Source organism: Podarcis liolepis (genome assembly GCF_965112155.1).
Source record: "Podarcis liolepis genome assembly, chromosome: 14".
NCBI classification, from domain to species: Eukaryota; Metazoa; Chordata; class Lepidosauria; order Squamata; family Lacertidae; genus Podarcis; species Podarcis liolepis.
The window spans coordinates 48651393-48667198 of record NC_139569.1 but is presented as its reverse complement, the minus strand read 5'-3'; the positions used below and the strand labels follow the sequence as shown (position 1 = coordinate 48667198).

The 15806-nt window shown below is 46.9% G+C and overlaps 1 protein-coding gene across 1 annotated transcript in view; it reads right to left on the bottom strand.

Moving 5' to 3' along the window:
• Positions 1 to 3410: 3410 nt before the first annotated feature.
• The window catches only part of LIPC (lipase C, hepatic type), a 50340-nt gene continuing 37944 nt past the window's right edge, over positions 3411 to 15806 (bottom strand). The window contains exons 5-9 of the mRNA XM_083475877.1: positions 13955 to 14188; positions 12073 to 12315; positions 6413 to 6533; positions 5057 to 5275; positions 3411 to 3836 (exon numbers count right to left, since the gene is read on the bottom strand). Of these exons, the coding sequence (XP_083332003.1) occupies positions 3737 to 3836; positions 5057 to 5275; positions 6413 to 6533; positions 12073 to 12315; positions 13955 to 14188 (917 nt within the window). The 3' untranslated portion in view covers positions 3411 to 3736. The remainder of the gene's footprint in view (positions 3837 to 5056; positions 5276 to 6412; positions 6534 to 12072; positions 12316 to 13954; positions 14189 to 15806) is intronic.

The window sequence follows — 15806 nt, the reverse complement described above, 5'->3', positions numbered from 1 at the left end:
GGGTGGACTGCACAAGTAAACTGATCAGAGCAATTAGTTCTGGGCACTTGAGTGATGTGAGGCTTTGACCTCAGTCTTAAATATTGACCCCTTCATTTTATATGGCAAACAGATATTGGAGTTGTAATTTCAGATATGACACATAGGGTAACAATCTCAAAGGCCAAGAGAAACAGTCAAAAATACTACTTGGAGCACCTAAAGTAGCACTTAAAAAAGGTAAAGGACCCCTGACAGTTAATTCCAGTCGCAGACGACTCTGGGGTTGTGGCGCTCATCTCACTTTACAGGCCGAGGGAGCCGGCATTTGTCCACAGACAGTTTTTCCAGGTCATGTGGCTAGCATGACTAAGCCGCTTCTGGCGTAACGGAACACCAAAACCAGAGCAGCGCACGGAAACGCCGTTCACCTTCCCGCCGGAGCGGTACCTATTTATCTACTTGCACTTTTTGGCATGTTTTTGAACTGTTAGATTGGCAGGAGCAGGGACCGAGCAACGCGCGCTCACCTCGTCGTGGGGTTTTGAACTGCCAACCTTCTGATCGGCAAGCCCTAGGCCATAGCACCACCTGCGTCCCTTTAAAGTAGCACTTTGGACGCAACTAAGTTTACTGTGCACGTTTCTGTTTAAGGTGGCTGAGTAATAGGCATGCTAGCATGTTTTCCCTCATCTCCAAGCACTGTCTTTCTGGTGGACTTCTTTTGTGGAAAACACTCCCTATTATGTGGGAAACAAAGGATTGTATCCCAGGAAGTTCTGCTCACCCATTGAAACAAATGGACTTAAGTTACTCATGCCCATTGATGGGCCTAATTCTCAGTAGAACTTAACTTTGGATACAAGCCAAAAGAACAATTCAGTGCAATTGGAAAATGTCCAGCTCATTTTCAAAAGATGTTTGCAAAGATATGGATGACAAATGGCAACTTAAGACATGGAAACAGTTGCTTAATTTACTTGAGCTTAAAAAGTGCATTCTGCTCCCACTCCTGAATCTTAGGAAAAAAGGGGCAGGATTGAAAAGGTCCATAAAGGCTAGATTAGGGACTCGTGCACCCATCCTGTTGTCTCACTGCTTTGCCCTGGATAAAACTCCTTCTTAGCATTCAATCAGAGCAAACAGCAATTCAGGTTTTTTCCAGATTGACGTTTGGTCTAATTTAGAGCCAAAGAACAGATTTTCTCTGAGAAAGGAGTGGGGTGCAGGGAAAACCGCTTGAACCCAAGCAGAAGTGTGGACGAGCCCCTAGTGGCAAAAGAACGGCAGCCCACCCCTGCTGCTTCAGTCACCTGCACTAAGCGTCATAACTTGGTGTAGGGCAACTGCTTTGCCTTCCGTCCCTGATTCAATCTTTAGTATCTCCGGTTAAAAGGTGATGAGTCCTGGATCCCTACACAGAAACATACTGCTCAGCTGTAACGCCTTTTCCAAGTTGTTGTGAAAATCCTTAAACAAAAGTCTTAAATACATATTTACCTGAAAGTCTGCAGAGCATGTATATGTTTAGGATTCTAGCGCTGGACCCGGGCATGCTGGAGCCAGGCATACAGTAGCTGTGGCTAACCTGCCCCATTAATTTCGGGAAGTACGGCTAAGTCAGGATCAAACCCACAGTTTGCAGAACTTGATTTTCTGGTTCACATAGTTTAAAAGCAAGGTTTCAACAAGTATAGCCAATGTGTTCAGACCAGTGTTTCATTTGGGGACCCTAGCAAATTTGAAAATGGCTTCAGATGACCATGCTAGCCAGGGCTGGCCCTGCTATAACACAGATACTGCAGGGAGGAGAGCAGTCAAAGCTGCAAGTGTCATGCCCTGCCCAGCGCCACCTAAGCAAGCCTGTTGCTGTCAGATGCAGTGGAGGGTTCTGTCCCATCAATGGTGTTTGGCTTTTGTACGTGGAATGGGGAGGCTGCTATCTCTGTTGCCTCAGAGAACAAAAATGTATTGGGCTGGCCTTTATACTAGCCACATGCTCATGGGGTGGTTGCAATTATCACTTTAGCTGAAGCTTCCATAGCCTTGCAGAAGACTGCCCGTAGCTCTTAATGTTGATGGGGTTGAGAAGGTGGTTTGTTCTACTGCAGATGCTGGTCAAAGTGGGAATATATGTTCATGCTATACTAAACATGCACCCAAACATGTGATTCCAATGAATGCTTGCTTTTAATTTAGCTGGTATGAAATTTAACCTTGATCTTGTGCTCATTAAGTGTGTTAGAATTATAGGCTATAATCCCAAAACACATTATGGGCACAAAATCAAGACTTCACTTTCACACCAGTGTTAAGCTTGAGCCATAAGCCTTAATTTTACTAATGCTTGTATGGCTAACAGGACTGGCTTTCCCTCTTAAGGGAAGCAAATGGGCAGGATTTTCCCTGCAGAGCTGTCTAGCTGGGCTTGACCCATTTGGCGTGAGGCAGGAGGCAGCAGCAAGATGGAGAGGAAGGGGTGTGTGTGCATGGCATGTGGCCTGCTTGCTGCCCTTGGGTGGAGTGGAAGTTGCTCTCCTATGGCCAGTGTTGGTAGAAGATTCAGCTGCCAATCCAGTCAGATAATGCCCTTCGCTAGAAGCACTGAACACTCTTGGACCAGCCCTCCTAGATATAGCAAAGGGAATCCAAATTCCGAAAGTACCTTCTACCATTTCATTGAGACCTACGGGTATAGGGCGGTATATAAACTCAATAAATAATAATAATTGTTGAAGGGGTGTTATATGAGTGCAGGAGGGGTTATACAAGTGTACTTTCAAAATCACCAGCTATGCAAGTCTTCTCTACAGTATGGTGGTACCTCCGGTTACGAACTTAATTTGTTCGTAACTGGAAACCGCTTGAAACCTGAGGTGCACTTTTGCTAATGGCGCCTCCTGCTGCTGCCGCGCCACCTGAGCGCGACTTCCGCTCGCATCCCGGGGCAAAGTTTGCAACAAGGGGCATTTACTTCCGGGTCAGCGGAGCACGTAACCTGAAGCATTTGTAAGGGGGACGGTATGTAACATGAGGTACCACTGTAATGCTTTTGTATAGTGCCCCAGCATTTCAATGAAGTTTGCACAGGACACAAATGTACCCCTGGACTGTATACTATCATGACATGGTCATCTTCAGGTGTAGCTTTATGAACTAAGTCAGCTTTCACCAACCTGGCCCCCTCCAGATGTTTTGAATTCCAAATCCTATCAGCCCCAGCCAGCACAGGAGGGCACTGGGCTGGCAAATTTTGAACTAAGTCCATAGCCTAAGCTGTTGACTCAAAACATTAAAATGCCCAGACTTTAAAAAATAAGGACACACATTAGGGTTTAATTTTAATGAGTCTATAAACCTCAAGCGATTCTTGCTCATTTTGAGATCTCGACGTGCTGTTTAAATTTCCTAACCAGATTGGACCAGAAAACTTTTTGTGTAAAATGGTATGTCCCTTTATTGAGTGAGTTGGTAATGAAAAATCCATGCTGTCTAACCATCTATGAAATATGCATATTCTGGCCTACTTAACAGCTGATTTAGTTGTTTTCACACTTTAGTCAACATTTGGGATAAATGTAAACAATTGAAGTTTGGGATCCAGCAGAGTTTTCTATGACCCCACCCCACCCTGCCCAGCCAAGATATATACATAAAAATTATAGATGTTAAGAAATAAAAACCCAAAGAAAAGGTACAGCTTGAAAGTGATTGAAGAGCAGTGACAGTTTTTCCAGGTTCTTGCTTATTTGTAACTTCACCTGAGCCGCTGGGAGCTTACTTCACATCTAACAAACATTTTCTCCTGGCCTGGATAGAGGTGTAAATCGTCAAGGCTTTGAGAGCAGAATGTCATTCTGTGCAGAAGATTGGGGGGGGGGGGGAGAAGAGAAGAGAAGAGAAGAGAAGAGGGAGAAACAAAATATTACTTGTTTATTTAATTGTAATAGTCATATCTCCAAGAGGACATGTAGTGTTTAAAAAGTGCACTCTAAAAATGGCATCATAAAAATGGCATCATACTAGACTGGAAGCTCAAAGACCAATGACAGCCGTCAGTTCATCACAGCAGGGCACAGGGACGATTAGCAAGGAAAGCCAATCACCATAACAGCTGCAACAGCCTTTAGAATAAAAGCAGTTTCATTGCCTGGTGCAGCACTGCAAGGCTGATGATCAGATGGACTTCCTTTGGCAAGGAAGTCCACATAGAGAAGATGTCTTAAACCAGGTCATGTTCTATCACTTCTGCCATAGCTCTGTGATAGAACATATGCTTTGCATGTAGAAGGTGCTGGGATCTTGCTCTGCTTTGCTAGATGGACAGACCCTAGGCAGCCATAGCCAGGGAGTAGGCAGTGCTGAGGACAAGGGGACAGTGGCCAGAGGCACCGTATGAGGCAGTTTCCTGTGTCCTACTATTATCAGTCTACTCTGGCAGCAACTTTCCAAGGCCTCAGATGAAAAAGACTTCTTTCCCCTGTGATCTGCTCCTTTTTAGAACTGGAAATGCTTTCCAAGTCTGACCTTCCTGCCCGAAAAACACAGCCACTTAACTATGGGGGTCTCCTCTTTCGTGTGGGACTGTCTATATTGTCAAATTGGAACACACGTGTTCTGTGATGTAATGCAAGATTCAGGGTCTTAATAATCTCTCTGTGTTGTTTTTTTTTTTTTTGGGGGGGGGGCAAAATCCATCCTAGTGCAAATGCAGACATTGCTGTTGGGCCAAAGAAGAAGGGCAGCTTGTCCCTTGGAGCAAGGATGAGAGACATGAAGTTCTCCAGCTAGCATGCCCAGTGTTTAAAGGTGATGGGAGAGGTTGTCCAGCAATGACTGGAGCCCCACAAGTGTCCTAGCCCTGCTCCAGGCATCAGCTGCAGAAGGCAAGCAATACTGGAATTGGCTCTGGTCATCCTCGAATGCAGCCTTTGCCGACCTGGTGCCCCTAGCTCTCATCAGCCCCAGCCAGCAAAAATGTTGATTGGAGTCATCTAAAGGGCACCAGCTTGGCTCAAATGGCCCAAACCCCAACAGGGCTATAAGCAGTCACCCCTCTTTGTCCCATGACACGTACTTCTGTTGAGTTTCGCCTGCCTTGACTCGTATCGTCTCCATGATGAGTCCCAGTCGGCGGTCGCCCTTTCCCCATGGGATGATTGTTTGAACAGTGTTCCAGATGTTTTCCCAAATTGCAATCCCTTCCCACTTCAACTTGATCATCATCAGCTCACCAATATCAATTTCCAGAGGGACAAGAAAAGTGTATGTTTTATTCCCTGTAATGCCTTCGACTCTTAAGGGAGAGTTGGAGAGGGAGAAAGCAAAAATCCAAGCATCATACAAGGCACAGACCCATTGAAATCAATGGACAAGTAATTCAGCCAAAATGCATGTGTGACACCAATGCACCTTTCACACATTCGTTTATCCTTGGGTCTCTTTCCCACCAAATTATGCTTGCTATATATCAAATGAACTTCACTGATACACCACTTCAATACATAACATAATATAAACAAAATCAATTTACAGAGTCAATACAAAATAGAATCAGTAAGTCAATAACTATCCAGCTGCCGCCCCCCCTGAAAATGGAGACCATGTGAGGAATATGTGTTATAAAGGATAGCAAACATGGTGGTCAGTTTGGATGTCCAGGAGCTCATTGTGATTACCCTTAAAGCTGTGCTCCCAATGAGAGACCAAAAATGCACGTAGCTCTGTTGATCCATATTATCTTCCTATATACATAAAAATGTAAGGCTGTTGTCAGCAGCGAGACAGATAAGCAAGGAAGTGGGGTGCGTGGGTACCAGCCTAGATAAGGTGCTTAATGTGGGGGAGGTGAGACGTGCAGCAATCCAGCAGGAAGCGAGTGCTGGCAAAAAGCATCAGCTGACAGGCGGGCAAACTGGAGCTGCCTGCTTTTCTTGGTTTCCTTTTCCAGTGCACTTTTAAAGCTCCCAACTGTAGTGTCAGCAGTGTCTCTACCTGCCCCACATGTCGTCAGGTGTGAGATGGGTTTGGTTTAGGATTAATGTCCTTGTGGGCCAAATTTGAATCCTTGGCTGGCCAGATGTGGCCTGTGGGCTGAAGGCTCCCCACCCCTATTCTACACAAAAATATTTGTTACCGCCCACGCTCCTCTCTGAGCTGATACACACACATTGGTTTCAAAGATAGATTCTATACCCGGCACAGTAAAGGAGCACACTTGGCGTTAATTTGGCTTATAATTCAGCATTTAATTTGGCTAATTAAACAATCTATGGCCTTTTAAACTGTAGGGAAGGTTGTTATTGTTTGTTACAATGTTATATATTTTTGCATTTTTATATTGCAACTTGTCCTGTGATCCTTGGATGAAGGCGGTATAGAAATTTAATAAAAAATAATAAAAACAACAGCAACAATATTATCCAGTACTCACAAAGTGATGGAGAGGTTTTCAACGTTGTCTTTGCTGCCTGTCAGTGAGATTGTGAATGTTGGATCTATTTGCCTCTCTTTGAATTCGTTGATGAAACGGAACTTGAACTGATAGTGATGAACTGTGGAAAGGAGGAAACCACTGGCTGAAAATATGCACCTGCCTTTACTGGCTGTCTTCTTTCTCCCTACTCCAGGGGCAAACTTGGGCTGCTAGGGGATCCACAAGGCCATTTCCCCAAAACCACCTCTCAGTCAGATGGGAGAGGGCAGGGGTTAATTCTGCTGGTGCTGCTTCACCAGTGAGTTTCCTATGGGGAATGTGCTGACAATGCAGACACCCCTCCTCTCTCCCCTCCGACCAACTTTGACCAGTGGGTAGGACTGCCGAACTATCAGTTGCCTGATGTCATCATGATGCCAGATGTTTAGCAGCTGGGGCTGGGGCCACCCACCTGTCATAGTTGGCCTATGGTGTGGGAGGAGATAAAATCTGGCCTGCTGGGCCACAAAGATTGCCCACCCCTGTCCCATTGCAAATGCAACATGGTGTTTGAATCCTTAGCTCAAAATTCAGATCCATAAAATGATATAAAATGAAATGCAGTGGTTCTCCCATATAATAATTCACTTTGTTTGCTTCATCTAATGCAACTTTCCACAACATGTTGCCCTTCAGATGTTGTAAGACACTAGATTATGCCATCTATCATCCTAAAGGGTCATCCTTTAAGGGTCAACATGGCAGGGCACCTGCTTAGGAGCAACAGCCCAGTCAGGTGCCCATTCATGACCCCCTCCATGTACTGGTTCCTCCTCACCACTGTTGCAACTGGCTGGCTGGCTTGCGCTCTGGCACACAAGCCACCGCCATGTTGGCCTTCAATGGCACTGGCTGGTTTGAAGACACAGGCAGTAACAAAGATGGGGCAGAGGAGCAACTGCAGTAGCCGGCAACAATGGTAGCAAGTGGGTAAACTCACTGAGAAAAGGGGGACATTCAGAATGTCTTTCCCAAAGATCCCCCTCCCCAAAAAGAAACCTGGAAGCCAGCATTGACCGTGATGCTCTTGTTTCCAGGGCAAGGGGAACTCCTCATTGGATTCAGACTTGAATCCCTGATTGCTTTAATCATTTGCAAAATGCATCCATGTTCTGGCATGTGGTTTTGTTGTTCCTATCTGGCATTCTCACATGATCGCTGCAGCGTTTTGAGGAAAGTCATACCAGATCATTTGACAGGCCCAGGAATAATAGCTGCACTGTTGTTCTCCGTTGCCTACGATGAAAGACTGCTCTTGTTCCATGCCTTGACCTTTCGGATAACTTGACATTCTCAAAATGTCTTATTTCAATGGCGGCGGCACCAGTCCCAGCAAGCGGATCTCAGTGGTGGATGCCGAGTGGGGGAAGAGCAGTGCTGGGCCTCAGGGGAGGGAGGGTCTCGCTTCCGCCACTCCCTCCCCGGCCAGGTCTGAGCTGTGAGTCATGAAGTCACACTGCATTCGAATGTCACATCTTTCGTTCATTAGTTCAGGAAACCTTTGACAACTTGCTAACTTTTAACTTCAGGGTGCAACCTGGGGATAATAATTTTGACCCACCTTACATGGATGATGCAAGGATGACCAAGATCATTTCTCCTTTACATCTGCAGGTGAGGCAGTGGAAGTGCTGGACCAGTGTCTTGCCTGGGTAATGGATTGGATGAGAGCCAACAAACTGAAGCTCAATCAGATAAAACTGAGGCACTGTTAGTGGGTAGTTCCCAAGACCAGATGGCTGGGAGGTCGCCTGCTCTTGATGGGGTTACACTTCCTCTGAAGGAGCAGGCTCATAGCTTGGGGGTCCTCCTGGGTCCTTTGCTGCCGCTCAAGGCTCAGGTTGCCTCAGTGGCTCAGAGTGCCTTCCATCAGCTTCGGGTGGTGGCCCAGCTACGCCCCTCTCTGGACAGGGATAGCCTAACAACTGTTGCCTGTGCTCTGGTAACTTCAATGTTAGATTACCGCAATGTGTTATACGTAGGGCTGCCTCTGAAGATGGTTCAGAAACTTCAGCTGGTGCAGAATTCAACAGCCAGGTTGCTCACTGGTGCAAGACGGTTTGAGAGTATTACACTGATCCTGGTTCAACTGCTCTGGCTACCAATTAGTTTCTGGGCCCAATTCAAAGTGCTGGTTTTGACCTATAAAGCCTTAAAATGGCTCAGGACTGCAATACCTCAAGGACCGCCTCTTTCCATATGAACCTACCTGGACCCTGAGATTACCGTATTTTTCGCTCTATAGGATGCATTTTCCCCCTTCAAAAACGAAGGGGAAATGTGTGTGCGTCCTATGGAGTGAAGACGCCATAGCCCCGCGACCCTCTCCCGGCTGGAGAGGTGACGCGCGGCTATGGCAGGAGCCTCTCCGCTGCGCCTTTCCGCTGCTCCCTGACCTGCTCTTTGGGGCTGGTGGTGGGCTTCCCCCCGCCAGCCCCAAAGAGCAGGTCGAAAGGAACCTGAAGCCTGGAGAGCGAGAGGGGTCAGTGCACACCAACCCCTCTCGCTCTCCAGGCTTCCAAGGTAGCTGCCTGAACGCACCTTAAACGGCACCTTGTTTTAGAGCGGGAAAACAAGAGGGGGAAAGTTCTCCCCCTCTCTGTGCAGCGCCTCCTGCCGCTTCACTGAAGGGGCGCTGGGCAGAGAGGGGGAGAATTTTTCTTTCTTGTTCTGCCCCCTCTAAAACAAAGTGCGTCCTATTGTCCGGTGCATCCTATGGTGTGAAAAATACGGTATCTTCAGAGGCCCTGCTTCATGTGCCACCTCTTCAAGAGGTCCAGAAGGTGGCAACACGAGAATCGGCCTTCTCTGCAGTGGCTCCCTGCTGTGGAATGCTCTCCTCAGGGAAGTTCGCCGGGTGTCTTCATTATACACCTTTAGCCGCCAGGCAAAAATGTTCCTTTTTAACTAGGCCTTTTGGTTGATCCAATTTACATAATATGCCCTTTTAAAATGTGTTTTTTTGGGGGGGGCTATAGGTTGTTGTTTTTATTTTTATTAGGTGTTTTGTGGTTTTATATCGTGATTTTATATCTTTGATTTTGTGGTTTTATATTTTGAGACCCCTGGGTATAGGGTGGTATATAAATTCAAATGATGATGATGTTTAGGAGCACTTGGAACAGTCTGAAATGCCATGTACAGTGGTACCTCGGGTTAAGAACTTAATTCATTCTGGAGGTCTGTTCTTAACCTGAAACTGTTCTTAACCTGAAGCACCACTTTAGCTAATGGGGCCTCCTGCTGCCACCGCGCTGCTACTGTGAGATTTCTGTTCTTATCGTGAAGCAAAGTTCTTAACCCGAGGTAATACTTCTGGGTTAGCGGAGTCTGTAACCTGAAGCGTATGTAACCTGAAGTGTATGTAACCCAAGGTACCACTGTAAATGCAAACTAGCATGATTGATTAGAACCAGAAATTATTTCTGCTGCCATTGTTGCAAGCCCAGGAATGTCCACCTCGCTCATGCTCCTCTCTGACCTTTCAGATCTGCGGATTGAGCATTGCTTTGTGTCTCCTCCTTTGCTCAGTTCAGCCCAGCTGGGCCCTGACACCAGGCAGAAGGGACTTTTCAGTGGAAGTACTTCTTCATGCAGTGCAGAGTTAAAAGTGTGGAGCTCACTCCCATGGGAAACATCAATGGCCACCAACTTGGATGGCTTTAAAGTAGACAAATTTATGGTTATTGATGGCTACTAGCCACGATGGTTATGCTTTGCCTCCAGTCAGAGGAAGCAATTGCTTTTGAACGCCAGTAGCTGGAAACCACAGGAGGGGGGAGTGACTCCTGCGCTCAGGTCTTGCTTGCTGGTTTCCCACAAACATCTGGGTGGCCACTGTAAGGAGAAGATGCTGGACTAGATGGGATACTGGCCTGATCCATCAGGCTCTCCTTATCTTCAGCAGGGGCACAGCAATGGTGGAAGCTGCTCTTTTGGGTGAAAACGCAAGCCTAGCTGCTGAGCGTCTTCTGTAACAAAGTCAAGCCTTTCATAGTTCAGAATTTAGAATTACCGTTTGGGACAGGTTGACTCCACTCCGTCTCTTTAGTACGAGGTTGTTATTGAAAATAATGTTCATTGGCAATTAGTAGTCTGTTTTTCAAAAAAGTAATTTAAATACTAACCTGCTTTTATTCTGGATTGGACAACTATATGTTGTTGTCCCCCTTTACAAGTACTTTGAGTAAAATGTTGGATAGAATTTATCTAATAACCAACAATGTTATTGAAGAAAAGACTCACGTCGCTAGTAGGCTGTGTTCTGTTTGGGAGTCACAGAGTTTTGTAAGCCTCAGTTTGGAAGGCAGTCGAGCAGTTAGAGGCAGGAGGGCAGGAGGGGGGGCAGGGAATACACCCTACCCCCCACCCATGGGAGAGACAATAAGTGTGGGATTGGTTTTAATGGGTAGGAGAGGATATATTAATTGCAATTTATCTCCCCAGGCACCCACATGTGTGGGCTGAACAGAGTTTCAAAATCCCATCATTGACAGCAAAATTAAAAGTATAGGAATTCGGCTATAAAGCCTTCTTTTGGACAGGTCCAGCTATGAACTAAGCTGGCTCTCCCTTCCTTACCCCACTTAACTAAGAACCAGGCAGCAACTTGTAAAGCAAGTTTAAAAACTTACTTACTTTATAATGATGTGTTGGTTCACAGCAACAGTAGCAGTAAAAACTATTCAGGCAAAATCTTTATATTTACAGTATAACCAGCCTCAGGCATCTGCTTGAAGCTGGAGCAAACAGAGGCATGTTTGCATCCCTAGCTAGTCAAAGGGAGAGAGAAAGGAACAGGGAGCACTGTATGTTCCTTCCTCTCCAGGAGAGGAGGGGAAATGACGTCACCCAGAGCCCTCTCAGCCAACTGTATTTCTATGGCCCACCTATCATCAATACAGCTCTGTGGTCTTATCCCCTTCTCATACTAACTAGCAAGGATATGCATTTGTTAGCTTTTGCTGCTAATCTCCCACAATAAGCCACAATCTCACCTTGAAAATGCCCAAACTCTCCAGCTGCCTATTTGCACTCTGAAAACAATGCCAATGTGACTGACTGTTTGTCTGCAGACAAATTCCAAATAAAATCTGGAGTGCCATTGAAGGAGGAGGTCATTTGTGGCCCTCTCTGGGCAAATACACTGGCATGGCCTGTTTTTTGTCAAATTCATCAGAACCACTGAGTAATGGAAGCCTGTAGATCTGACAATCCTCCCTGCATTTTTCTCAACCTGTCCCCACCCCTGCCCCTTTCCATACTGAGATAGCACACCTGGCAAGTCTGTCTCCAGCCAGAGGCCCAGGAAGGGGTGGTTCTTCATATCAGGGCTGCCAAACTCAGGTTCCACCCTCACCATGGGAGTAGCCAAGGGGGGGGGGTTGGGGAGGGGCAGCTGCTCCCCCTAAATCAATAAAAATACAAAGCTAGCTAAATGAGGTTCTGCCCCCACAACAAAAGCCCCCCCCCCCCCAATCCTGGCTACGCCTATGATGCTCACTCAGAGACACACCTAAACCCATATGTTGTGTAAGCACAGATAGACGTTGCCTGCCTTGGCTTCCCAGGAGACATGGCGGCAATCTCTTGCTCCCTTCTCATCTGCTCACACCAACCTTTGAAAGGCACCTGGGCTCGCGTCTTCAGGAACAGCTGCCGGCTGCCAGGGACTCTCTCCTTCCGGATATGGTAGCCCAGGATGTTGCACCTCTTTGCCCTGCAGCTGAGGCACCGGCCCTTGTCAAAGGTCTGCATGTCTTTGCACCAGTAGCCCTTGATATGCTGGTTGTTGTGCCACAGGGAGTCGATGAAGAGGTGGACGGACCTTTCGTGCGCACACTTCACGGTCTGAGCCAGACCTGCACAAAAACAGGGCAGCAGGACCACAGCGCTTCCGCGATCTCTTTTTCACAGGGAATGGAAAGAGCTCCCAACCTGGTCTCTTCTCCCCCAGCACTCTGCTGCCATGTCCCTCTTCTGACAAGCCCCCTCCTACCAGCACCAATCTGAAGGACAGAGCCAGCTATCTACATCCCAGGGATGAATTCAAGAATAAACCACCCGCTGCTACTCTTGAATCATTCCGTCAGAAGAGCCAGGAGACAGACTGCAAGGAAGATGAAGACAGGACCCGATTTCAGCAATCTTTTATGATATGGCGCCCTGTGGGAAGCCAAAATTTGGCATTCCCAAATGAATCCTCTCAATTATGGATTGTCTCAAATTTGCACCCCCTCAGGGAACCACCTGCACCACCCTAAATCTGGCACTGATGAAGAGGAAGGGCTACTTGAGGAACTTCAGAACTTTTGCCTGCAGGGAGACCATCCCTGAGACCCCATCCGCTTGGGAAGGGCAGCAGCAACAGGGGCAGCAGCCAGAAGTGCAGTCCTCTCCCTCTCTTTGCATCTTGGGAAATGCCGGGCTCTAATGGCAGAGGCAGAAAAATCCAGGAAGATGGGGGGCAGCTGGTTGGCAGGCTGTGTTCTGTTTGTGGGCCACAAGACATACAAGACTGAGTGAGGGGAACAGCAGGAGAGAAGGCAATAGGAATTGGGGACAGGAGTGCTACTGGGACATTGCCACTATGGGGATCCTTAAGCTCTTTCAGCTGATGCTTAGAAGCACTAAGGACAACCCATCCTGTTCTCTTGCTTGGGCCTTCCCAAGCACATCCGCCTACAAACTTTGGAATTCAATCCATTTCACTCAAGCGGGGTGGGGGTGGGGTGGCTCTTTCGCACATTTTGCATGAAGGGGGCTCTGTTCCTCAACAGCTTCAGCGACATTAAAACTGTCAGCCTTTAAGAGGCCACAAGACTCATTGTTGGTTTTACTGCACCAGACTAGAACAATCATCTCCTTCAAAGCTGTGGAAATATCATATGCACAGATCCTGTGGGAGAAGATTTTGCCTAAAGGTGTGTATGGGATGCAACAGTACAGTGGTGCCCCGCAAGACGAATGCCTCACAAGATGGAAAACTCGCTAGACGAAAGAGTTTTCCGTTTTGGAGGTGCTTCTCAAAACGAATCTCCTATGGGCTTGCTTCGCAAGACGAAAATGTCTTGCGAGTTCCTGCGGGTTTTTTTCCCTTTCCCCCCACTTTTTCTAAGCCGCTAAGCCGCTTATCAGCTGATCCAATCAGCAGATAAGCTGCTAAAAGCTGCTAAAAGCTGCTAAAAGCCACTAATAGCGCTAATCCGCTAATCCGTCAATGGGCTTGCTTCGCAAGACGAAAAAACCGCTAGACGAAGAGAATCACAGAACGGATTCTTTTCGTCTTGCGAGGCACCACTGTATATTATGGGGGTAAGGAGGAGGAGTGCTGAAAGTGTGGGATGGCAGGCACACTTGTGGGCCTCACCCTGCAGAGCCCCAACATTACCGCACCTCCTTCTCTCTTCCTGGTTGGCCTCTGTGAGAACAGGATGCTGAGGGAGATGTGCCATTAACTCGATCCAGCCGGGCGCTTCTTACATTTGTTATGTTCCTTACCTGTAATTCCATACTGCACGATGTGATTATAGACATGCATGATGTGGCATCCAGGCTGAAAAGTCCCTCCATTGGGGTAGAAGTCAAAGTGAGCAACAGGCTGCTTGATGCCAACGCTGAGGCCCATTTGCTGCTGGGTGAAGGTGTGGATGGCATCGACAAAGTCTGCATCATCTGGGGATAAGCGGTCTGTTGGGGACATCCCTTCAAAGAGAGGGCCAGCCGGGTCAAGCCCTGTAGGAAATGCAAACCAGGGCTTGTGATGAGGGCACCATCTTCAGACTGTGCCTTTACATGATGTAAAGTTCAATGCCTCCAAGAGGGGGAGGGTAGGGGGAATGGAGGTGGTGGGTCATAGCTCAGTGATAGAGCGTGTGCTTTGCCTGCAGAAATCACACCACATTTTTGTAATTGCAAGTTGTTATAAACTGTTTTGAACATTGTGCTTTAATGTTGTAGCACGCCCTGGGATCTTGGGGTGAAAGGCAGGCAATAAATAATAATTATTCTAATGATAACACTTAGGGAACAGGGCAAAGGTGGTGTGGGATTCTGCAAAGTTTCAGTAAAAGTGTGGGGAGGAGAGCAATGTTAGCCCTTGATTTCTCCGAGGTGGAAAATCTCAAATGGCTCCATCTTTCCAAGCCTCAGCCTGGAAATGATGTTCATGGGAGCTGAGCAAAAGTTCCTCTGCTGAAGACCCCCCTCGAGTTTTGCTTCTGCCTCACCTTTAGAACAAAGCACCACCACTTCTGGCCTGGGAGCAGCGCTGGCTCTTGGCTTACCAAAATCAAGCAGGTGGAGCAGGGACAGGGGAGTAACCAGACCGTCCCCTACTTTTGCTCTGTCTTTTCCATCCCCTCAACCTTTCATTGTTGCTCCTCCTCATGTTTTTGGAAGGCGTCTCTTTGACACAGAAAACACACAGCAGCCTATTGTGTAACTGGGTTCAAAGAAGGGGGTAGGTAGCCATGCAAGATGTGGAGATAGGTTGCTATGAATGAAGCTATTCAAGGCAGCTTTCCTTTTGCAAGAGGTCTCCTTTGCACTGATTCCTCCTAAGCAGGAATGCTGCACTGTTCTAGCCTTCCTGGAAGCATTTGGAATATGATGATTTAATTGCAGAAATGGTGGCGCCTGCTTCACAGTCCATGACTGGAAGCCTGTTGGGCTTGGACCCTTTTTACACACCAGGCCCAAGATAGAACCCAGCACTTTTTCACCTTTGATGCAAGCACTGTTTGCATGTGGCTTACTCACTTGAAGGCCCCTATTTCTCAGTCCCATGAAATCTACGGGAATTATGCCAGACCCTACAATGAGCGTCATGAGCGCTCTCATTAATGTGACCACACACAATAGGAGCAACTTCAACAAATGCACATCAGAAGGCAAGGCAACCATTGTTCTGGGCGCAATTAGTTCTAAGCACTGAGGTTTTCTTGCAGCTGCCAGATATGAGCAAATGCTACAGAGATGCTTTCTAGAAAGATTATCCTGCTCAGCCCAGGACCAACACCACAGGCACTGAAGAGTGAGGTTATCACCCCTCTGCTATTGTCCATTGCTGCAGTGTCCTTTCTTTTGGCAGTTCAGAATTAACTGGAGACAGCAAAAACTGAAAAGTTTTTAGCGGGGGCAACTAGAATAAGATCTGTCATTTGATTATTGATTTAAATGTATTTTATATACAGTAGTTAAGTTTTTACCTTTATCTTCTGTACATTGTATCTTATTTTATTACTATGGCTGGTGGCTGACGCAAATAAAGATTATTCTGATTCTGATTCACAGGCACTGTTGAATCAAGCAAAATGATTTTTGTTCCCAAACATGTAAACTATCCCTTAAA